The following is a 23906-nucleotide window of genomic DNA, read 5'->3' on the forward strand; positions in this document are numbered from 1 at the left end:
CTGAGGGGGGATCTTGGAGACAAAAAGATAGAGAACGACTGATCTAGTGTACATTTACATTGAAAACAATGGAAAAGCAGCACAGAAACATGTTCTGTGGAAACGGTTCCTAATACCATTTGAGAGTTGCTGAGAAAGAAAAACTGAGGACTCTTACGGATGATCAGTGGTTTGCTGAGTCTGTTCTTTTACACAAACGCCACTCTCACACCCATCTCCAGGTGCCAGCTGGTTGGCCAAAACCTATAGCGCTCTTATGAAGCACTTCAAGCCTCACAGGTAGTGCATGACACCCGTCCAGCCTGTTTGAGCATTGTCCACTATGATCCTGCTTGACATTTTGCAGAAGAGGCAAGCAAAGAGCTTCACAAATGAGTTATTATCCCATACCCTGCCTATTAAAAACATTACACAGACTTTACAATGAGTGAAAACAGACAGAGACTTAAGACAATTTGGGAACAACTTTATCTTACATTGAAACTGGTTCACTGATTCAAAGAGAATGATTTACATGGAAATCAAATGGCTGGATCTTGGCCCTCTGAAGAGATGCTACCCTAAAGAAGTCGGGGAGCATCAACAGCTTTACATCATTTTCCAAAGTTAAAATCAATTCACATTGAGCTTTCCCTTTTCTCTTAAAAAGCGATTAGCTGGAAACTGAAAATAGGGGATAAACGCTGCTTTCCGTCTTGCATTAGTATGAATGACTGAAAACATAAGACAAAAATCCACAGAAAGGAGCCAAATAATTTAGTAGTCAATATACAAACAAGCCTATTCAGCCCACAGTTAAAAGTATGATGCACAAGCTAACAAAAGCCGTGCAATACAACTACTAAAATGTAAAACAATGACCAAAAGCCTGTATAAATAGAATAAGTTACCATTCTAACTGTATTATGACTGACTGATGTCGCTCAAATGAAACCTAATACAAAACAAATCCAAACACACTAGTCTGGCTTACAAAAGCCACATCCTTTCGGGATGAAACCATTTCAGAGCTAAAACAAGAGGCACATGGCAGGGAATTACATATATATATATTTAAAAAAAAAAAACATGATATGGGTATCTTTAACCATCACAAATTCATGACAATCAAGCGCAACAACGGCTTAACATTTTTGCAGGGAGACGCATCCAGGCGCGATTTCCAGCCACCCAGCCTGGGAAGCTCTGAGAAGGTCTCATAGGTAGTATGTTTGTCAGGGTCAGCATCTGAGAGGATCAACTTGTCATTCAGTCTTTTACCAAAGGTAGAGACAGCAGTTAAATTTCAGAAAAAAAAAAAAGAGAACATGAAATCAGTGCAGAAAACATAACAAATCTTCAGGACTGGCACCCATCAATGCAGTTATTCCTTAAAAGCAGCTGCTTATAATGCTTGAAGACAAAAATGACAGTGTACGAGTAAAATACAACTCCGAGTCTTTCCTCGTTCAGAAAAGACAGATTTTTCTCACCACTTGATGCGTTTCACTGGAGAAAAATAAAAAACAGGTCATCGAAAGGCAATAAAATATTCACAGAATTCAAGGCCACGTATGAGAGTTCAGTGTCAAAAAGTCGGAGGAAGTTTCGTACGTGTAAACCATGCTGAAGTTGGATGTGGATGTCGGATTTCGAGAGAGCGAACTGAGATTATTCCTCTTCGGCACAAAACGTATACACATCCAGCGATTATGTCAGCAGTAAACCATACTTTGCTTCTTAATGAGAGATGGCCTCAAAGGGGAACGAGAAAACAAACAAAAAAAAAATCCAGGAGCATTGAGTCACATTTAGATGTTCTGATCTTAGAGAGGAGAAAAGATTTTGCTAGCCATTTAAAAAAAAAAAAAAAAAGTAACAACAAAATTCATTTTGATATTGCATGAGACCACTTGTGAGGATGCAGGGCAGTCCCACCCAATTCCATTTCCTGTACATGTACTCTGTCTATGTCATCGATGGCCAACTGTGAGTTTCCAGAACGGAGCAAACAGACTGGCATCAGACGCTCATGGTCATGGAAGGAGAGTACTGCTGTAAATACAAAAAAAAAAAAAAAAAAAGGGTCAAAAACTGAGGCAAACCATTACAGAAAAACAACCAGTCCATGTATTCACTGTGCCCTAACTAGTTGCAAAATGATAAAGCGAGTTTTTGTTCGACAATTTGTCCTTTGTGCCGTACTGGCTAGCCCCGCCCAGTGATCTCTCATTGGTGTAAAATCCTGCTAGCATAACTTGTTTTCCGATTTAGAGGATGCATTCATTGTGCCAGCGTACCACTTTCATTTGAGGACATAAAAAGAGGAAAAGTATTGCTAGTACTTTCAAAACCATAATATAGTATATAAACGTCAAGGTATCTTACATTATCATTTTGGAAGGAGTGAAGGTAGCTGCCTCCTACATCTTCATCTCTAGGGGTCCCGGGTGGATTGCTCATGCCACTCATATTGTTAGGAGAATTCTGATGATGAGATGTATAGTAATTGGCAAGTTAAATAAGCAGTGAATACAGTGTTGCAGGGATGACATGTTTTTGTAGGCCAATCTGGAAGACAGCATCACCCTGGTTCCCTCGACAATAAGACTTTTCCATTGGCTTTTGATTCTTATAAAAAAATAAGCTCTATGACCAACCAAACTTTAAGATTCTTACAGGTTTCGTTCAAGATAATCTGCACAAACCTAAAAGTTAGGCTACAAACAAACTACACCACAGTAGCAATGTTCAACGTCACCACCACTAGAAAAAACTCTATATTTTCACTATTTAAATATTCACTAATATTTTAGTTTGAGTTAGAATAGTTTGCAAGAGCATGAGTATAAACACAATGAGCTGTAAAATCGGCGTAAAACATCCCAGACAACCTATGTAATGCCATTTATCTTAAAAAAATAAAATAAAAATCACTAGCGGGGTATTACTGCTGAATTGTATGCCTTAAAATAAAACGTGGAGGTATCTTAAGCTTGTGTTAACCACAGAACTTACTTCAGGCATTCAACCAAAAATCTATATTTTTTAAAACCCACTGACTTTAGGGCGATGGAACTGGAAGTGCAAAAATGCTAACTTGTTTCCAAGTTTTAGGACCCATTACCGCAGCACTCTATGAAATACTCTTTTACAGCAAGATTTTAAATATATCTCATCGTGACCCAAATATAATGATGGGAAGAAGACAATTTTTTTTTTTGAAAGATTATAATCACCTTTGGAAGTCCATCCAGGTCTCCTGAACCTACAAAGACAGAAACAAACATGAATTTGTTTCCAAATGGATATAACATGTTCTTGAGTTAAATTTCAAATATAACCATGTGTATTTACCTCCATTCATATGCATCGGGTCCATTCCTGCCATGGCCCCTAGAGGTCCCTCAGAGCCTGGGCCTATGGGAAACTGGACAAAACCAGTGGGAATTAAGAAAAAAAAAAAACGACATCAGACAGTAATGATGAAAAAGGGTAACATGAACACAGCCAAAGGCACTTCCGCTTCATTAATGTACTACACCAAGCAATTACTGAACAGTGTGCCTCTGAGAAATGAGTCAGCAGGTCTGTCTCTTACACTGTTGCGCCCTCCACCTCCTGAGTTTATCATGGTATACAGGTTTTCACTGGAGTTGTTGGAGTCTGAGGGTGAGAAATCTTTCATTAATGGCATGGAGATCTCTGCATGATCAGTTATGATTGATATTCTGCTTTAGATATTTAAGCAAACCCGTGTGATAAATCTGACATCTATGGAAATCAGAGTTAAACAAAAGCCAGTAAAGACGATTATGAAAGACTCTCAGCTGCAAACAGACCTGCTGGACTAGGAACAATGCCAGGTGTTCCTGGAGGCCCTCCTTGTGGACCCTGGAGAAACAAATGGATTACATCTTTAGATTCATACTTCCAAGTCTTTATGTATTATTACGGTAATTATGATAAAATGTACAGTAGATGAGGACCTCTTCTCTTACCCCATATGCACCAGGAGATGGTGATGAATATGGCATCTAAAGCAAAACAAACAGACATATGTTTAAGCATGCAGCATTCTATTATAGTCATACATATAATAATTGTAATAAAATTCTTAAAATTAGTTAGACTATAATACAGAGACAAAGTTGGCTCACGTTGTTGGCATTTGGATTTGGCCATGGTGGTCTGCCATTTCCAGGGCCCCTGGAATCAAATAAAATTATGTGTATTAGAATTCAGTTTCAATTCAATAATTCATTTACATGATACACCAACGTTCAAAAGCTTGGGGTTGGTAAGATTTTAATGTTAATGTAAAATAACAGAATAGAAAACGTTTTAAAAAGTAATATATTCCTGGGATGGCAAAGTTGATTTTAAGCAGCCATTACTCCAGTCTTCAGTGTCAGAAATCGTTCTAATATGATGATTTAAAGCTCAAGAAACATTTCTTTTTATTAGCAATTTTGAAAACAATTGTGCTGATTATTTTTTGTGGAAACCTTTTCTAACATTATAAATGTCTTTACTGTCACCTTTAAGGTGTCCTTGCTGAATACAAATATATATTTGTTTAATCTTACTGAGCCCACATTTTCGAACGGTAGCATATGTTGCCACAAAAGCTCTTACATGTTCACTCCTGGCATGCCAGGGCCCATTGAGTTGTGTGGTGGTCTCATTCCTCCTCCAAAACTCTGGGGGCTGGGGCCCATAGGACCCATTCCTCTAGGAACATTCATCCTCTGCATCGGCCCTTTAGATGGGGAAAGGAGAAGTCAAATCAGTTTATGCCGTCTAGACGCCTTAAAACAACTCAGATGTCATAAGCGATGAAGGCTCACCCTGTAGTCTGGGATCCATGTTTGGGAGCATTGGCTGGGCAGTTGGAACTCCACCAGGGGGCTAGAAAAGTTTAGATACAAATTCATTTTTTTATTTAATTTGACATTTTAATTGAATCTACAATTAACTGACAACTTACCTGGTTGCCCATTCTGATGGGGGGTCTTGGACCCCCTCCAAAGCGAGGTGACATGAAAGGCTGCAACACAAAATCAACTTGTAAGAAAACTGTAACACTGACATATTGTCTGAATCCAATGAAGTTATGACAAAAAGGATGTCTGCGAGAACATGGGGTAACCACAGCTCAGAAGAGCAGCAAGGCAGCATGAGAGAAACAACACAGAGGGCAGAACCGGTCAATTGAAATAGTCCGTGAATAGACAGGAGCTGCTACCTGGCCGTGGGGTCCCATCATGCTGTTAGGGGGAGGAGGAGCGTGAGGGGAGGCCTGGGAGCCGGGAGGGCCCTAAGAAAGTGAAGAGACCACACGAGAGGACAGCAGGAGCGAGAGACCAAGCAAGGGAAATGTAGCAAGTGATAAAAGAAAAGAGCATTGGAAAAACAGAAATAATGAGAGAGACAGAAGAGAGAAAAAAAAAAAAGATTCATTAGGCTATTTAAAGGGCTGGAAAGAGAACAACACCAGAGAACACACTGAGAATCCTATGTGACTGGTGGCTGAACAGCTAAACTCTGAAAGAGCAAAGCATTACGGTTAAGTTCAAACAAATGAATCAATGGGTGAACAAAAGGGATCAGTAAGAGCTAGGGGTTGAACAACTTCAGATTTTTTTTTTAAAGTCGACATTTATGTAACTAAAGTCGATTCGACTAGTCGCTGATGACCTCATTAATGAATAAATAAGCCTGAACCCCGATCTAAGACTTGAATGCGGGTTGCCTTATGCACAGCTATGGCATATGACACAGCGCTCCCCACAAGGCTATTGCTTCAACATAACAGCTTATTTTTATTAGTTCTTTTGTCTTTGGGTCATTATACTTCTCACAGATTTCTGCTCGATCCATTTCAGATATAAAGTAGCACAGTACTTTAAGATTACATTTATATGAATGAATGCATTAGTGAGAGCACAACTGCATGTGAATGAATTCTACCTGGCAGCATCTCTCTACTAATAGTGAAGCTATGGTTTTTTTTTTTTACCAAGTAATATATGCTAGAACTTTTCATGTTCTAAGCTATTTTACTGATAAATCACAGAACAGTGTGTGTGCGTGTTGACAATACATTTCTGCACTACTGCAGCAGCACATTAGTTTAGCTTACGTGTACAATAAACTGTTTAAAATGTACATTCACCCGATCAATTTTGAGCATCCAGATGGTATAATCAAACATATCTTGTGGGGCGATCTCAGAGTATACATTTATTTGTCATTTTAACTGTTGGAAACGGACCATAAAAGTGGACTTCAAAGATTTATTATATTATCCTATAGGCCACGATCAGCAATCAGCGGCTAGAAGTCGAATAGTCTGTGCAACCCCTAGTAAGCACACAAGTTAACATTTATGAAGAATACAACAGGAAAAGCAAACACTGGACTCAGTGACTAGTCAGAGCCGTGCCATCATTTTCTTTTTACGCAAAGCTACTCAATTAAAAAAAACTCGTATACACTACTAGTAAAAACTTTGGATATATTGAAGGTGTTCCCATTAGTACTGGAAACTTGTTGGCTGCTTTTCCCTCAGTATCCTATATAACTATTAATTATTATTATTATAATAAATTATAATCTATTGTATATTTTATAATATATTATACACAAAATATATAATAATATACACACTCCTGGGCAAAAAAAATAAATTGGGCCGAGCCAAAATATTCCATATTTAGTGGTCTTTTAATCAAATCAATCACTGGTCAGGATATTAGCAAGAATTACACAAATACTGTAGATAAAGTAACTTAGCACAGAAAAGCCTTTCCCTTTGTTTTCTTTAAATGATTAAGCCGTGTGGGTAATCTTGCAAACAGCTTTTTACAGGAAGAAGAGTCAGAGTTGTTCCACTCAATGTTAATGGCTTCAAACAGTTCATAAGTAGTTCAAAAATGTCTCCCAGTTCGTTTGAGTTTAACATAAGACCAAATATTTACTATAGGGTTCAAATCTGGATTCTGACCAAGGCCAATTGTCTTGTTGAAAAATAACATCTGACCATTCCTCTTAAGATAACTTTTCATTTGTGGGAAGCAAGTCATTCTGCAATATTCTCCTGTATTCCAAAGCATTAAATGACTTTGCACAGTGAAATAGCTCACCAATACAAGCAGCTAAAAGGACTCCCCACACAATGACACCTCTTCCTCCATGCTTCACGGTTCATGATGCATTTATTATTATATTTCTCACCAGATTTCCAAACACACCGCTCTGGAGCATCACCATCGCAGCAACTCGTGTTTCATTGTGATTCATCACTCCACACACAACTTCCCAAATTCTGCCAAAAACTGAATTCTGTCTTTGATGCTTTTCTGAGACAGCAATGGCTCTTAAAGTAGTGCATTTGCTTAAATTTTGCTAATTCCCTGACCAATAATTTGGGGTTAAGACAATTAAAAGCCTTGTGTTTAGCCATTTTTTTTGCCCAGGAGTGTTATGTGTTATATATATATATATATATATATATATATATATACACACACACACACACACACACACACACAACATAGATACAACACTTTTTTAAAATCATGACAAACATTGAACCACTGTGTCCAAACCTGGTATGTTTATGTAAGGTTAGAATCAGCTGCATCTTTAAAAAAAAATCTCAAAGGAGATGAGGTTTACACAGAGGTTGATGATCTAACCTGGAAGAATCCAGGGGGCATGGGTCCACCTGGCATGCCATCTCCTGGTGGCATGTTCCCAAGAACAGGACTGGGGGCTGCTGCGGCACTCTGTGGACACAAATAAAAAGGACAAGTTAGATGGGGAAAACACACTTGTACATCTTAGGCACTGATTATTTACCTAGGAAAACCAGAATAAATCTTAAGCTTAACGCATTCTAGCACTCTGTACTCAACCAGCAAGCAATAAAGCCAACGGCACAGCCACAACTGACTGGTGTAAAATCCACAAAACCAAGAGGAAAGAACTAGGTTTCAGAGCACAACAGGGATTTGAGCATGCATATAATGGCAGTGGAAGAAGCACAGTGTGATCTGCTGCCTGTCACACTTCAGCCCGAGTTAACCGAGCAAGGCTTTTCAGAGTGCGCTGTGAAATATCACAGGAAGGAGATAGAAAGAAAAAAAAGAGCAGCTGACCCTAATGGAGCAACAAAGATCAGAACAGGCCAATGGGAAGAGCCAGACCGAGACTGATCCGTAACAATGGAGCAGCTACGCTTTCCATTCAGACTGTCAAAGTCCACAGCTCAAGGGGCCAAGAAGACTTTTTATTTTTTAAATCCACATGAAAATCAAAATCACACTCCTAATACATATTTCTGGACACATTATTCACAGTGCATTAGTGCATCGGTGTTGTTATAGTTAAGTAAACAGAAATCTTTCCAAAAAAAAAGACAAAAGCACATAACAAAATTACTCAAATCAAAATGAAAAAATGAAAATCTAAAAATAAACAATGCTAAATACTAATACATACTATACTAACATATAAATATTACTAAAATAACACTGCAGTGTGTTGTATTCCAAAGAAAACTAGTGTTTGACTTCACAATCACTTGCTCCGCCCCCCTATTTCGGCTGATGTCACCAAGGCTGCCGTTTCCTGTTTCGGAAGGTAAGCAATCCAACAAAATGAAAGGAAACTCTGGAATGGAATGCCCACTTTTCACGATCCAATCAATTCCCAATGGGAATTCAATCAATTTTTGCCTTTTCCCCCTAGCTGAATGTCTGGAAAATCATATTACAGAAGTGAAATGGGTGGGAATTTAATGCTGCTTTAGGATTAGCAAAATTTCTCATATCCAAAAAAAAAATCATTCGAGGATGAGTTAACCCAGGGAAACTGAAACATTCTTGGTTGTCCCACCCTGATGACAGCCCTCCATCACAACCTAACAACATCATATCTCTAAAATGCACTAAAAACAAATCCAACACAGTCCCGCTTTCTACAGCTCATCCCTCCCTTACGCTCCAAGTTCGCTTCCATGCTTCTCGTTCCATCTGTCTCTTCCCTCCCTTTCAATCTGCCTACCGACAGGCTCCATGACAGCCATCAATCACTCTCCATCCCCACCACAGCCCGAGGGGGAGTGTTTCCCTTGACACAGCATGAAGACAACATGGCCACTGTTTAAAGAGGGCGCAGCCTCCTCCCCCACCCTCTGGAGAATAAGAGAGCACAGACCTGACGCCACGGTCCCGACCACAGCTGGGCACAAAAGGCAGGAGAGGAGAGAGCGCCGATCACACGATGACTTCAAAACATAATGCCCTATAACACTCCTGCAGATCCAACTATGCTGAACATGCAGCTAATTTCCGAATGGCTGATCATGTTTCATATGTCCCCGTACGGCAGCATCCTTTCAGATTACGGTGTCTAGACAGAAGAGCAAGGGTTTGATTTTTACACTCTCTGCATATGACCTCCGACCCGTGGCCCCTTCACTAAAGCTTGCGGCTAGACAACAGCAGTCATATATTATTGGTAGAGGGCTAAAGCTGGAGGTTTTCGCCTAAGAGTCGCATCATGTCCACATAAGATGCTGGGAACACAGAGAAACGACAATTGGAGATGCCACAATTCAAGTTTTATGTATTAAGTGTAACTATAGACCAAAGATTTTTTCCCCCATTTATTACAGTCTCAATTAAGTTTTCCAAAACAAGGACTGATCGGTCTCGGCGCAACTTGCCTAAAAAATATTTAGTTATTGCTAGTGATTTCATGCCATTGGTGTACAACATATATATAAATAATAAGAGGTTAAAGCTACAGGTTTTTGCCTAAGAGTTGCATCATTCCCACATTAGCTGTTGGAAATACAGAGAAATGACAATTAGAGATGCCACAGTACGAGTTGTACATTTTTAATTGTAACTAAACTATGCTAAAGAGTTTTCCCGCCACTTATTACAGTCTCATTTATGTTATCCAAAACTAGGACTGATCGGTCTCAGAGCAACTTGCCTAAAATGCTTTTATTAGATTTGTTAGTAACTTCATACCATAGTAAAGGGCATGTTTCTACAAATCCATTTTAAAAAGTGCAATTTAATATATCTATTAATAAATGAGGCCTTTCCTGGCTTCCTGGTCACACAGGCCTTTATTGTCCAATCAGCCAAACATCATGTACATAACAAAGTGGATCGTCCAAGGTACATACCATCTTTGTCTAGAAACAGTGGTGATTCCATGGAAAACCCTGCTGACATCATTTCTATTGTAGGGATGATTACTACATCCTTCACACGTGACACTGTACACATTTTCTTATTATACAACACAGAGACTCTTCCAAAGTCACAGGCACAAGAAATGTAATTTTGTCCTCAACTTAAGCAGAATTTTCATGCGTTTCCATATACTCACATAGTCATGGAAAGCCTTGGCCTCGCTTGAATGTTCACATGTGTCTCTCCTCTCAGGAGCTGCGCAGTAGAGGTCCCAAAAGACACTGGGGTGAGGAAAAAAGTGGTCATATAAGTCTGGATATGCACAGTAATCAGATTAAAGGAGCAAATCATGGTAAAATTTAGTTTCGGACATTATTTACAGTGCTTAGCCTCATGTCATTCCAAACCTGTATGACTTTCCCCTTCCACAGGTCAAATTTAAAGATTGTTTTCTGTGTAATAACAATAAACCATACAATGCGTTAGCTTTGTGTGAGAAAAAGACCAAAAGATTTTAGTGAAATAAATACATTTCAAACAAATCAAACTTTTAGGATACTTTTTGAAGCTTGAGTCATCTTCAGAATTTCTCTCCCGTAAAATTAAGAATGTCATGGTTTGGAACGACATGAGGGCGAGTAAATAACGTCATTTTTATTTTTTGGTCATATATTTCTTTTTACACATGCATATTACACTCAAAATACTCACCACCACCAGGAATGCAGGAACCCAGGAGGGTCTCCCAATGTGATGTTCTTTTCCCATCGGATCTAGAATGGATCCGAAAATAATTACATCTTTTAAAGGTTCAGTCTAAGAGTGTACAGGACATTACAATTTTAATGTTTGCAAGGTAAAAACATCTCAAATGTGCTGTGGTTCTGGGTCTTACTTCTGACAGGAAAGTCTGCGCAGACTTCTGAGCACCAATGTGTAACAAATACTCATAAACGTACAAAGCTAACCTGCAATAAAACAGAGAAAATAACATTAAGTTATTAAAGCAACAATTGACAAATTAAAAATAATATGGTTGATGAGGACAAAACCAAGAAATCAATATTGTGTCACACTTCTCTCTGGTTTCCGCTAAAACAGTGTTTATGGTAAAAAATGAATATATTCCTTAAAAGAAAAATTATATTAACCAAAATATATATAAATATTCACTATATACACACATTACTAATTTATTTAAGTTTTTTATTATTATTTATAACCCCCCATTGAGCAAGGCAGCACCTCAAAAGCATGCAAAATGCATAAAACTAAACAAAAGACGAGACCCACTCCCCTCCAAGACTGGCGTCTGTGGCAAAATGAAACGAGGAACACTGAAGCGCCCGTCCCGCATGCAGAAACTATTTCAAATAGGTGATTAAAAAAAGACGGTTTTTATTCTGGATCACATCACAATGACCAGGGGCGAAAGCTCTGTGCCACAGGGGGACCCCAGAATGGCGCACGGCCGGGCACTTTCGATTCAACGCTCTCACGACAAGCCTATAGCAGCAGCATACGCTCCATATGCAGTCGTGTCTATACTGCCCTAACAATAGGCTACATCCAACACAATAACACACGCACGACGGGCGATGTTCAAAAGACCTTACTTTTCCCGAGCTTGACCATCCGATGGCACGACGGAGCTTTTGCCTTTAGGAAACATGATTTTTCTGTGCACGGGAGAGTCACCCGCGTTTGCTTTTCCCCTATTTTCGACAATTCATCTGTCACTGCTCCAGGTTCGACTGCACAAACTAAACACACTGACGCCTTCTCAACCAACCTTGACCACCAGGGCGGGGGGGAATTGTGCTGTTTGATTGACAAGGGCAAGTGGCCAATGGCAGGGCGCCATTTCTCTTGCGTGATGCCCCCGCAGTGACGTATGTTCGGTGACCAAATAGTTCCTTCCTCCAATTTCCTGTGATTCTTTAAAGATGGGTTGCATTAGGCGCTCCACATTAATTAGCCCTGTATTTGTTTACTCTGTTGACTAAATGGGTTGCATGCTATGATAGTAAAACTGTGAGAAAGCGCAATACGACCAATGAATCAAGCTGAATTAAGGCTACTATTAAAGCCTCACTTAGGCTACTATTACGGCTTGGAAATAATTGAAATAGAAAAATAGAAAAAAAAAAAAAAAAAAAGCCGGATAATATAATGTAGAATTCAAAGAAAATAGCATTAAAATGTAATGTAAAATTCATTATTATACATATTTTTATTTTTAAACTTAAGTTAGCCTATTTATAGCCTATATGAACTTTACATACGCGAGAGTAATCATAATTGCACTCTTTGCAATACATTTAGATTAAGAAATTCTTTGTAAGTAGGCTAATTACAAAAATACATGTTTATATTGATTTCGGGTCTGTTAACAAATTCTTAAATTGGCCTAACTAAGTTATTAAAACCCTGTAAGCAGATTATATTTGTTTCGTAATATATATTTTAAAATGTGCTATTGTTAGCCTGTTGTTTCACCCTAATTCCATAAGGTCAGAGAGCTGATCTTGAGTAATGGATTCAGTCTACCTTAAAAAGTTTCTGGGCGTCACTGTAACTTCATTGGGCTATGCCTATGGGAACAGAGTAGAGCGCAGTGTGGACACTTTGTTTGACTGGGAATAAGAATGTATTTTTATTTATTTTCATACATCTTGCAAAGATTCAGACACCACACAGACATCGTTTCTTTCTTCGTGCAAATGAGAGTGGTTTAACATCTATTCACGTAAGTTTGCTCATTTCCCAAGGCTATTTTAGGTCAGACGCAGTAGACACTTGAAATGACACAGAATAACCTGCTGTGCAAACTTTAGAAAAACGTAGGCTAATCATATATGTTTTTCATAAAAATCAACAGATAAATGCATGCAACTTAATAATCGTGTATATATTGTTTTTTGTTGTCTTGAATTAGAAAAATAATTAATTAATTAATATGCAGTTTGTATAGTCTATAATAATATAGTCTATAATAATTAATTATTTAATAACTTTATGTAGTCTCCCATAACTTTAACTCATAACAATGAAAACCATTTATGAATGGGCAAAATTATGTCATTTGACAGCAGGTTAATGCCAGTCCAGTGCTTATTAGAGGTCATGAGTCACTTTTTCTGACACATGACAAGTGTTCCGTTGGCTACATGAGAACCGAACAGGAGTTGTGTTGTTTTGATGCTGAATAACGGCACACTGATATGATTGGTTAAGTTTTTATGCTTTTAATTGTCCACCTGAAAACATATTGCGGAATATCAGCTGTAACATGTTTTGTAATTAGATGTCTCTTAATATTTGACTGTATGCACAGGCTTGAGGTAATAACAAACAGAAACGAGTTAAGCGTATTAATCGCTATGGCACGTAGTTTTTACAGACAAAAACGGCTTTGTCCTGTTTCTGATCTGGCTCCAAATCTTCTTCTTCTTCATATTGGTTTGCTGTTATACTTTAACATGGCGCGAGCTATTTTTATTAGTTTTAATGCGTCTTTCACTGTTTTTCCAATCATTTAAAATAATTTGTTTTTTATTTTTTATTTTATAGACGTTTCATGGAACACAGAACATACATGTTGTCATAACTCATTGTTTATTATAAATCGAAATATACATTTGAAAGAAAATACACTGAAATTCATTGTGTAGCTAATACACACTGCTTGGGTGATAGAATAATTTTTCTTGATGTTTATAAAAAAAACTAATTTTGTTTGATTTAATTTACAATACGTTTACAATACAATACAATACAATACTATTTTGTATTAATGCAGAATAATCTGTTCTTGTAGGGTCTGCAGTAATTCCATAAGGAATTTTCTCTGATTATAAATCTGTTGCAAGTGTAGCACTTTCAAGTAGCAAGTAATTTTTTAACTAAATTGGTATGACTAATCCCTTTTGAACTGACTCAAAATTGCTGTGAAAATAACAAGCAAAATGGACAGGCCACAATTAGTGACTGTATAACATGCATTTGGAATCACATATGATAATATAAAAGGTTTAAAAGAAGCATGAGCTTGTGTGATGACAATGTGCCTTGACCTCACCATGAATCCTGTGAAAATGACAAGTTACCTGTCCTGATATTCAAGCAAATGTTTAACTTTATATAAGAGTATGGCCTTAAAGCTACATTTCCTGAACTTTTGACCTTCCACCTTCTTGATATGCTTCAAGGCAGTGATATTCTATGATTTTGATTACTGCCAAATATGGATCTTAATATCATATGTAAATATATTGCTCTGTCCAACAGAGCCCTAGTCATGGAAAGTGAGACCAGGGACCCTATGCTGCTGGCAGAACCCATGTTCATTCTGGAGAATGGGGAGATGTATAGGAACCCAACTGAAGTAAAGATGAGCCAGATAGTCCTTCCCTGCCATGCAAACCACTGTGGAGAACTCAGTTCAGGGCAGCTGCTCAAGTGGATGGACTCCACCGCCTGCCTGTCAGGTCCGTTTGGGGTATTCTTAACGATAGAGACAAAACAGAGTTGCTGTCACTGTTTAAATGAAACCATGATTATTTTATTTTATTTTAAATTCAGCTCACAACTGATCCCTGCCAATGATCCAGTAAAACTATTTCAAGTAAATTTTTTAAGGTAATTTAATTTCACTCTGAATCATTGCCGTCACCTCCGATATTCATGTAAACACCCCCACACCATATGCTTGTACTAAGTGTCATTAGACATCGCAGATGGAGGAGTCTTTACAGTTTAGACTGTTTATTCACGGTAAGAGGATGGAAATCACAGAGTATCGGGCTGGTGAGAAAGTTTAATAGCGGTTGGAATGATTTTGAATCATATTTAGCTGATAAAAGGCAAAAGCATTTCTGTGGCTAAACCTTTGTAGCACTGTGAAAAGCACAGATGGTGGTTGGTAACAGCTTTACATGCTTCCCTTCATGTTGCTCAAAATGAGCTGCGCTGGCCTGTTTGTTTTCTCTTCATTCGGAAGCGCAGAACCTTATCTCTTCCTTCAGAATTACCTACTTGCGGTTTCAGAAGAACCTGCTTTGGGTGTAAACATTTAATAATCATTAAATATTTGCTCTCGTTTCCAGCTGAAAGACATGCTGGCTGCTCCTGTATCACGGCTTCAGTGGATGACATTCACTTTGAAACAACCATAGGGTAAAAACATAAACAGGAACTTACTTCAAATTGAAACAACAAGTTTTTGCTTGATTATATGTTTTGTTGCTTCTTCAGGATTGGACAGGTTGTAAACATTACAGCCAAAGTCAACAGAGCCTTCACATCCAGCATGGAGGTTTGGGATCTATACTGCTATTTAATATTCACTTAACATTCAGTAATATTATGGATTTCACTGCACTGACACTATTGGATGAGAACTGAACTGACATCACTGTTTTCTGCAGAGTTGCTTTATTGCTAAATTGAACTAATTTCACAATGGATTAACTTTACAGAGTTATTGAACCAAACTGAATCAACCCTGAACTGATTTCAGCTGAACAATGACACTGTTGTCTTTTTAGAGCGGCTTTGCAGCAGAATTGAATTCTGTTTGCATCATTGAATCATTGTTTTCCTGTTTATCACTGTAAAGCTGCTTTGAAACTATTTGTGTTGTATAAAGCACTATATAAATAAAGGTGACTATTTAGCGCAAATTAGAGAGCACAAATGATTTTAATAATCAAACATCTATTGATATTATTAACATGTAGAATTTTGGTCATTGACTAATGAACAACCAAAACACTGCATTTCACTTCTGCTCTTGCTTGTGCGCTAATCTAGTTTATACTGGAAACTTGTCAGTGTGTACTTTGAATATTGCTGACTCTTATGATAAATTACTTGCAGTGTTTCTGATTTGTAATTCACTTTGGACAAAAGCTTCTGCTAAATGAATAAAACCAAACGTGTGACTGATGATGTCGTTCTTTGTCACAGGTTGGGATTTCTGTGAGCTGTGAAGACCTCTTTAGTGACAGACAGTGGAAGGTCTGCCACGCTTTCGCCACCTTTGTGGCCCGTCGTACAGAAGCGGGAAAGGTAAGAAACGTCACTGAAACAAATATTTTTTTGAATCAGATCTTGGATTTGCTCCATGTCTTGTTAGAGTTGTGATTGATCAGTGCAGTGTTTGGGTTTGCACAGGTACAGCTCAAGCAGGTGATTCCACGCACGCAGGCTGAGCAGATGGAGTACAGCCTCGCAGCCGAGCGCAGGAGGATGAGACTAATCCACGCAGAGACTATTATCGACCTCCTCAGCAGCTGCTCCTCTCAGACAGGTGAGCAGAGACTCTCTCCAGGTGTGTTTGTTTACTTCCAAGACTTTGAAGAGAGCCCATGAGAAATGAGTCATGAATCACAAGTTGTGTTCATGATTAAAGGTGTCATTTGGTTTGTTTGGTGTCTCTTCATGAGTATTCCGCCAACATTCATTTAAGCATATATATGTGCAGTAAACCTTCACCGTTCGCTTACAAAGGGTCACGTGGTTTGAAGTGTGTCGAATAAATAGAGTGGAAGATGCACTAGCTCTGATAAGTGGTGCTCTATTTGTTTGTCAGTGAGCGAGCATCTAGATTACCAGGATGCGGTGCCTGCAGAGAGAACTCGGGTAGAAAGCGTCGAGCTGGTGCTGCCGCCTCATGCCAATCACCAGGTCAGCACCTTCGGTGGACAAATCATGGCCTGGATGGAGAATGTAGCCACCATCTCTGCCAGGTGTACAGTCACTGTTCTACTACAGTTGAATCTGATGACAAAAAACTCATTCTATTATAGAAAAATAAATAATAAATCATTGGTGTTTTGGTGCATTATACTTATACATTATACTCTGTATGCTTTTTCCACTAGCCGTTTGTGTAACGCTCACCCAATTCTGCGGAGCATAGACATGTTCCACTTTCGTGGCCCCTCCCACATTGGAGACAGATTGGTGTTGAAGGCAATCGTAAACAATGCTTTCAAGAAAAGGTACCACTATATGAAAATAAAAATTGTGCTGATCACTGGGGCGAATACCCCAAACATTCAAAAGTTTGGTGTTAATAGGATTGTTTTGGAAGTTAGTTCACCCAAAAATAAAAATTCTGTCATTAATTACTCACCCTCATGTCGTCCCAATCCTGAAAGACATTTGTTCATTTTCTGAACACAAATGAAGGTCTTAGTAATGAAATCTGAGAGCTTTATTGATAGCCTACACAACTACCACTTTGAAGCCTCAGAAAGGTAGTAAACACAACATTAAAGTGATCCATGTGACTCCCAGTGGTTTAACCTCAATGTTATAAAGCGACACAAGTGTTTTTTTTTTGCGGAAAAAACGAACAGAATTTGCCACTCTATGGGTCTACAAAATATTGATCTCCAACATGTGTTCACGCAACGTCTGCTCCTGCGTCAACACAACACGCATGGGTCGCGGTGCTCTCGTGATGATGCTGAAAACTCAGCTTTGACATCACAAGAATAAATAACATTTTAAAATATATTAAAATAGCAAACAGCTTTTATTATTATATTACATTTAGTAGCTCAGTATCACTTACATCCACGAATCGAGAAGCCTGATTTATCCTTGCGCAACTGTTATGTTGTGTTTGCTATTCCAGTATGGAGGTGGGAGTGTGTGCAGAGGCCTATCAGGGTGGAGAACCCCTGCGACACATCAACACTGCCTTCATGAACTTTGAGGTCTTGGACAATGACAGGAAGCCACGCACTTTGCCAAGGATACGGCCTGAGCCTGTGGTGAGCGCTGTAACATTCTTATAATCCCTCACATGGTGGATAAGTTAAACTTGTTGACAGAGGAGTTTGTTGGATGGGTTCAAGAGGGTGAAACAGAATCAGTGCTGGAACTGAAGTGCTTCCTTGACATGAAAACATGCAGTTTTTAAAACTGTATCTTATTTAGATTTGATTTATTTTTTAGATAAGAAATCATAATGTCCTCATCCTGTCTTTTTAGGATGGTAAGAGGCGCTTTCAGGAAGCCATAGCCAGAAAGAAAATCCGCCTCGACAGGTAGGATCCTGTAGATTGTCTCTTTTATAACAGGTTTGGCTGGTTTCACAGACAAGGCTTAAACCTAGTTCCAGACTAATATGCATGTTTGAGCTGTCTTAACTGAAAGAAACTCGCTCTGTCATATCTTAAAATATGTCATTGCCATTGTTTTATTCAAGATTCAGTTTTGTTTTTCGAACACACATTTATAAAAGCTACTTAAGCCTGGCTTAATCTAAGCCTTGTCTGTGAAACCAGGCCGTTATGTCCTATTTTTATGATCATATGCTATTTATAAGGTCTGGCTGTATGTCATACTCAAAGTTTATTTTACAGTTATAAAAATTCCTGCATGGCAGACCAGCATGGGACACTGATCACATGAGTATGCTCTCCTCTTACAGGAAGTACATAATATCCTGCAAGCAAAGTGAGGTTCCTCTCTCAGTTCCCTGGGACCAAAGTAACCAGGTATATTAACCTGTTCTAAGAGCTATAAATGTCATGGATATACTCAAAATACTTTACAGAATCACGTGACTATTCCGTATCTTCCCAGATGTACCTCAGTTACAATAATGTTTCGGCACTGAAAATGTTAGCTGCCCGGACCAACTGGGTCTTGACCTCAGAGAAAAACAAGGTGGATAATCTTTGTAAACCTTATTTTTTAAGTTTTCATTTTGTCCTTTTGAGATTACATGGGTGACTTGAGCAGTCAAAAAGCTTGAGAGAAATTTATGAGCTGAAACGTTGTGCCCAGGTGAGCTTATACACGCTGGAGGAGAACCAGATTTTGTGCTTTAAGGTGGAGACCCATGTGGCCATGGCGGCCGAGCAGGTGTTTCTGTTACTGTCTGATCTAAGGCGAAGGAAGGCATGGGACCACCACTACCAGTATGTCAAATGTATTTTGCTGCATCAAAATGACTGTGAGGAATCCTATGAGAATGGCTCACTAATGTAACATTTGAATTATTTGCAATTACTACATCTCACTATATTATTCATCTTCCCAAATAAACAATATGACCAGGGTGGCTGGTACAGAAAATGTTGAAATATATATATTATATTGCAACAACTGAATTTTCTTTCAGGTCGTCTTGTAGATAAAGCTAAATTATCAGCCAGTTTCAAATTACTTAAAGGATTAGTTCACCCCAAAATGAAAATGTCCTAATAATTTACTCACCCCAATGCCATCCAAGATATACATGTCTTTCTTTCCTCAGTGGGAGAGAAATTATGTTTTTTGAGGAAAACATTTCTGGATTTTTCTTCTAACAATGGACTTCATTGGTTACCATAGTTTTTAAGTCCAAATCAATGCAGTTTCAAAAGTCTTTGAAGTGTTTAAACGGGCTGTACGCGATCACAGCTGAAGAAGAGGTTGTTATCTAGCGAAACGATAGGTCATTTTCAAAAAAAATTCTAATTTATAGACTTTTTACCTTCAATAGTTCGGATTGAGCTGATCAACAAACGGACAGGGAACTACGTCATCACGTTGAAAGGTCACGCCGGCAATACTATTTGAACTACTATTCATATTCATCAGAATGTTATTCATATACTATTCATATTCATATTCACTGAATACTATTACTATATATATAATAGCAAACAATACTATTTGAACTATCCTCCTACGTACGGTCGCATTGTAAACAGTGGGGCGGTACTTCTGCCGGCGCCGGCGTGACCTTTCAACGTGATGACGTAGTTCCCTGTCCGTTTGTTGATCAGCTCAATACGAACTATTGAAGGTAAAAAGTCTATAAATTCAATTTTTTTTTTTTAAATGACCTATCGTTTCGCTAGATAACAACCTCTTGTTCAGCTGTGATCGCGTACAGCCCGTTTAAACACTTCAAAGACTTTTGAAACTGCATTGATTTGGACTTAAAAACGATGGTAACCAATGAAGTCCATTGTTAGAAGAAAAATCCAGAAATGTTTTCCTCAAAAAACATAATTTCTCTCCCACTGAGGAAAGAAAGACATGGATATCTTGGATGGCATTGGGGTGAGTAAATTATTGGAAAATATTCATTTTGGGGTGAACTAATCCTTTAACCTGTTAACCGTTGCCAGTGCGCCCGCGCACTGAAGCGTTATTTATTTATTTAATTCAAAATTACTATCAGATTTAATGTTATACCTTGACAAACTATACATAATTAAAAAGATATAATACTCAAGTTTCAGTATTTGACCACTATTGTATTCTGAGAAACTTATAGTGACAGTTATGTCTTAATTTGTGTCAGGAGTTATGAAATGAAAAAATGAGTCGATACCTTTAATATGAATTATGCGCGTCAGCCGCTTTCATTCATAAAAAACTCCGTGCTGTCGTCATGACAGCGATACACAAAACAACGTCCTTCAGGGCTTTAGCTCAAAACTGTGCAGATTTGGAGAAATATTGATAGATTCTCATAAATTTACATCATATTTCTATAGACAGGAATAATATTTATTGAATTTATACCCAAATGCGTCGATGTAATCTTTATGAGCATTTGGTATTCCGATACTGTGTTTTTTAATTCATACCAATAGCCTGAGGGCGCTATATGCACAATAATAGTCCATATATGGAACATGAAGAAGAGCCATGACCATGTGACATTCCAGGAAGTCACTGATACACACAAAGCTAACAAGAGATCGCGCTGTAACATGCAGATACAGATGTTTTGAAGACAATAAACATGATTGCACTGATATTTGAGTTACCTGTGTTTTTCAAGCCATGCCAGGTATTTTCATAATAATAGATTATATTTATAATGTAATGCTAATCTATATAGACTATCATTGTGCAGAACACTATCCAATAGTATATTTTCTGTCTGATTTTTTTTATCTGAAGCCAAATTAGATCACAGAAGATTATTTAAAATACTCAACGTGCGTTAAAAAGTAAGTTTAGAGCACAAACATGGTTTTAATCTCATAAATTGTCGTGTATTGATGGTGTGCTAAGCTAAAATGCTAGCTAGCCCTAGGTGCACCTGCTACCTAGAAGTTATACTTTTATTATTTTTTGAATGCTACCTGAAATGTGTCTTTATTCAAGAAATGCATTTGATACAGTTTAAAATGTGTGGTAAACTTTGAGAAAAGAAATTAGGGACTGAAACCCTATGAATAGCCTGTGAATAGCCAGTCGTTAGTAGCTATAATGCAGACAAAAGAAATGCATATTTCGAGCCATAACCAGGCTGGAGAGGTGTGAATGTGTGCAGGGGGAGACTGAGACTGAATGGGGATCGTTTGCACCACAAAACAATAGAGACAATATACTGGATAGATGGTTAGAAGATGACAATAAACATCAGTAGCATTTTAGCGTCAAATCAAAATAAAGTCATTTGACATGGTCTTGAAAAACATTTAACCAAATACAGAGTTTTGGACTTATTATCTTCAGATTTTAAACATAGAATGTTTAGACATATGGCTTTAGCTGTAGTGCATTTCTAGATTGCTCCAGTGCCAACTTCAATTTTATTTTCATGAGGATGTTTCATAAAAATTAATTTCTAATAATTTTACAAAACTTTGAAGCTATTTATAACAATTTTTGTCATTATGACAGTAATTAATTCTACATTTACAATAAACTGCCAGGTGTCAGCTTTCAAATGAGATCATACTTGTGCTTTTAATGCAAAGGGTTCATGAACTGTATCTGTTTCAGTTTGGGTATGTCATTTCTGGGGATTTTTCAAAAGTGGGGTTGCAGCTTAACAGGTTAACGTAGAACTAATATTATAACTGAACATAATAAATATGCTCTAATACAGAGAGTGTGAAGTGATAACCGACCCACATGAAGACGACACCATCTACCGTGTTGTCACCCCCTCTGTGACTAAAGGAGGCAAAGTCCAGGAATTCATCCTCCTGGCCTCTAGGAGGCGCCCTTGTGATTCTGGGTAAACCTCTAACTCCTAAAGAATGAATTTTGTTTTTGTCTTTCCAAAGGTCAATATAACATTAGTTATTATTATATATTTGTCCTTTTCAGAGACCCTTACTTAATTGCCTTGCGTTCTGTTACCCTGCCTGCGTACCCTCCTACTGAAGACTACAACAGAGGAGAGGTGCTCTGTGCTGGGTTCAGTATCTGGGAAGAGGAAAGCTCTTTCACAAAGGTAATAAATACACAGAAAACCTAATGGGCACTTATACTGAATGATTGAATGTGTCAAAGTTCAAGAATTAACACAGGTTTAAACATAACAATCTCTTTAACTGAAATAATATGCATGTACATTTGCCAATAACACCATTTATTATAACTCATGTTTAGAAACTGCTTAGAGTGGTTCCTAATTCTGCCACATAGGTGTTAAAGTACTAAAGGTTAAGTGCGTCTGGCTTACATGCTTATGTATGCATTTCTCTCAGATTTCTTACTACAACCAGGCCACTCCTGGCGTGCTGCCCTATATCTCCACTGACATCGCTGGGCTCTCCTCCAGCTTCTACTGCACCTTTGCCTCATGTAGCGCTTTCCTGGAGGGGAATAAAGACAGCCTGGCTTCTCTGCCCACCTCCACCCTGTGACAAAACTCAGGGAGAAGTTGAAGTCGACATTCTGTGCTATTCAGTAATTGATTTTGTTTCTGAAAAATAATGGTTTGCGTCAAGACTTCACTGTAGAATTTGGGATGACATAGACATTCACATCTGAGTTCAGTATAAAAGATCATGAACTGTTTGGTACATAAAATACTCTTTTTCCGTATGAATTCAGAAAAAGGTATTTGCATTGTTTTCATGATCCTTTTTCTGTTAAAACACCAGATCGTAAATATATTACACATTATTTTGTAATGTAGACATGATGAATATTATTATTATTATTTAAAAAATTGATATTTTTTAATATATATATATATTCACCTTCTTGACTATAAGCTAGAATTCAGGGTCATGTGCAATCATGTAAACATCTCTATAGATGCCTTTACCAGAAGACTAAGCTAGTATATTGCACTGTTGTCCTTCTCAATGACTTTAGTACTCAAAATAACATGAATAACCTTCAAATAGGTGGCAAGGTCGATATGTGGTACTTCCTGTGACAAGTTCAAGTCAATATCAAGTTTGCATAGATTTTCAGTCTAGTCATTTACAAATGTTAGATTCTATACCTTTTTATGTTAGGCCAGAACAATACATTGAATTTCACATTCCTGATTTGTTGGACTTCTGGATGAAGACATGGCATAATGATTTTTGATGTTGTTTTCATTAGTACTATTACATGTAGCAATTTAGTGCAGTACATCTTTATTCATTCTCAAGCAAAATTGGTTTTGGCATTAAAAGATGATTTAAAGATCCTTGTGTTATACTTTGAAAAATTGCAATGATTTGACTTGCTTCTTGCTTCTGTTCTCCAGCTAAAACATGCCATTCAGTTCATCTTTCTTAAGTGCTATTTTAATGAGTGTAATGATGACTCAGTGTGGAATTATTTGTTATGTAAAGTTAGACTGTGGCTTTAACACTAGTTACTCTTGACTTGTGACTGACGGACGGGGGTGGTTGTGTATTAGGAGATTATTTTTGGATCCCTGTTATGTAATGTTTGGGATTTTAAAAAGAGGAGCAGATCCCATTATCTATAATATATATA

At 37.9% G+C, this 23906-nt stretch overlaps 2 protein-coding genes and 1 long non-coding RNA gene across 6 annotated transcripts; 1 reads left to right on the top strand and 2 right to left on the bottom strand.

Moving 5' to 3' along the window:
* Window positions 1-450: 450 nt before the first annotated feature.
* Window positions 451-12047, bottom strand: ssbp3b (single stranded DNA binding protein 3b). 3 transcript variants are annotated; one of them, XM_084388760.1, is made up of 17 exons: window positions 11816-11992; window positions 11095-11167; window positions 10911-10972; window positions 10396-10480; window positions 7683-7772; window positions 5228-5299; window positions 4970-5029; window positions 4830-4890; window positions 4618-4741; window positions 4140-4188; window positions 3981-4016; window positions 3822-3873; window positions 3581-3645; window positions 3337-3409; window positions 3219-3247; window positions 2368-2466; window positions 451-2034 (listed from the first exon to the last, which is right to left on the bottom strand). In XM_084388760.1, exons 1-17 carry the CDS (start codon window positions 11869-11871, stop codon window positions 2002-2004), a joined length of 1119 nt encoding a protein of 372 aa, XP_084244886.1. In that variant the 5' UTR covers window positions 11872-11992; the 3' UTR covers window positions 451-2001. The 3 variants fall into 3 exon arrangements, with proteins under 3 accessions (XP_084244886.1, XP_084244888.1, XP_084244887.1); XM_084388761.1 differs by having other exon boundaries at window positions 736-2031; window positions 11816-12047; XM_084388762.1 differs by lacking the exon at window positions 5228-5299.
* Window positions 12048-12775: 728 nt separating this feature from the next.
* On the top strand, window positions 12776-23775 carry acot11b (acyl-CoA thioesterase 11b). Of its 2 annotated transcripts, XM_084388932.1 has the most exons (16): window positions 12776-12948; window positions 14490-14689; window positions 15308-15377; window positions 15456-15516; window positions 16170-16271; window positions 16377-16512; window positions 16795-16951; window positions 17087-17206; window positions 17848-17986; window positions 18207-18262; window positions 18649-18715; window positions 18804-18887; window positions 19008-19141; window positions 22063-22194; window positions 22287-22413; window positions 22670-23775. In XM_084388932.1, exons 2-16 carry the CDS (start codon window positions 14500-14502, stop codon window positions 22826-22828), a joined length of 1734 nt encoding a protein of 577 aa, XP_084245058.1. In that variant the 5' UTR covers window positions 12776-12948; window positions 14490-14499; the 3' UTR covers window positions 22829-23775. The 2 variants fall into 2 exon arrangements, with proteins under 2 accessions (XP_084245058.1, XP_084245057.1); XM_084388931.1 differs by lacking the exon at window positions 12776-12948 and having other exon boundaries at window positions 13788-14689.
* Window positions 14614-17848, bottom strand: LOC311278241. The gene is made up of 4 exons (XR_014625397.1): window positions 17341-17848; window positions 17106-17212; window positions 16815-16982; window positions 14614-14705 (listed from the first exon to the last, which is right to left on the bottom strand). It is a non-coding gene; the product is annotated as an uncharacterized lncRNA (long non-coding RNA).
* Window positions 23776-23906: the final 131 nt, after the last annotated feature.

The sequence above is a fragment of the Rutilus rutilus genome (genome assembly GCF_951802725.1).
Source record: "Rutilus rutilus genome assembly, chromosome: 19".
NCBI lineage: Eukaryota > Metazoa > Chordata > Actinopteri > Cypriniformes > Leuciscidae > Rutilus > Rutilus rutilus.

What these genes read in the sequence shown, in the direction of transcription:
- ssbp3b (XM_084388760.1), bottom strand. Translation starts at nt 11,871, where the DNA reads ATGTTTCCTAAAGGCAAAAGCTCCGTCGTGCCATCGGATGGTCAAGCT. An exon ending in CATGGATCCCAGACTACAGG is followed by an intron (nt 4,742 to 4,829) that starts GTGAGCCTTCAT and finishes CCCCATCTAAAG; the next exon opens with GGCCGATGCAGAGGATGAAT. An exon ending in ACTCCTTCCAAAATGATAAT is followed by an intron (nt 2,035 to 2,367) that starts GTAAGATACCTT and finishes TTGTATTTACAG; the next exon opens with CAGTACTCTCCTTCCATGAC.
- acot11b (XM_084388931.1), top strand. Translation starts at nt 14,446, where the DNA reads ATGGATCTTAATATCATATGTAAATATATTGCTCTGTCCAACAGAGCC. An exon ending in CTCCACCGCCTGCCTGTCAG is followed by an intron (nt 14,690 to 15,307) that starts GTCCGTTTGGGG and finishes TCTCGTTTCCAG; the next exon opens with CTGAAAGACATGCTGGCTGC. An exon ending in GGATACGGCCTGAGCCTGTG is followed by an intron (nt 17,987 to 18,206) that starts GTGAGCGCTGTA and finishes CTGTCTTTTTAG; the next exon opens with GATGGTAAGAGGCGCTTTCA.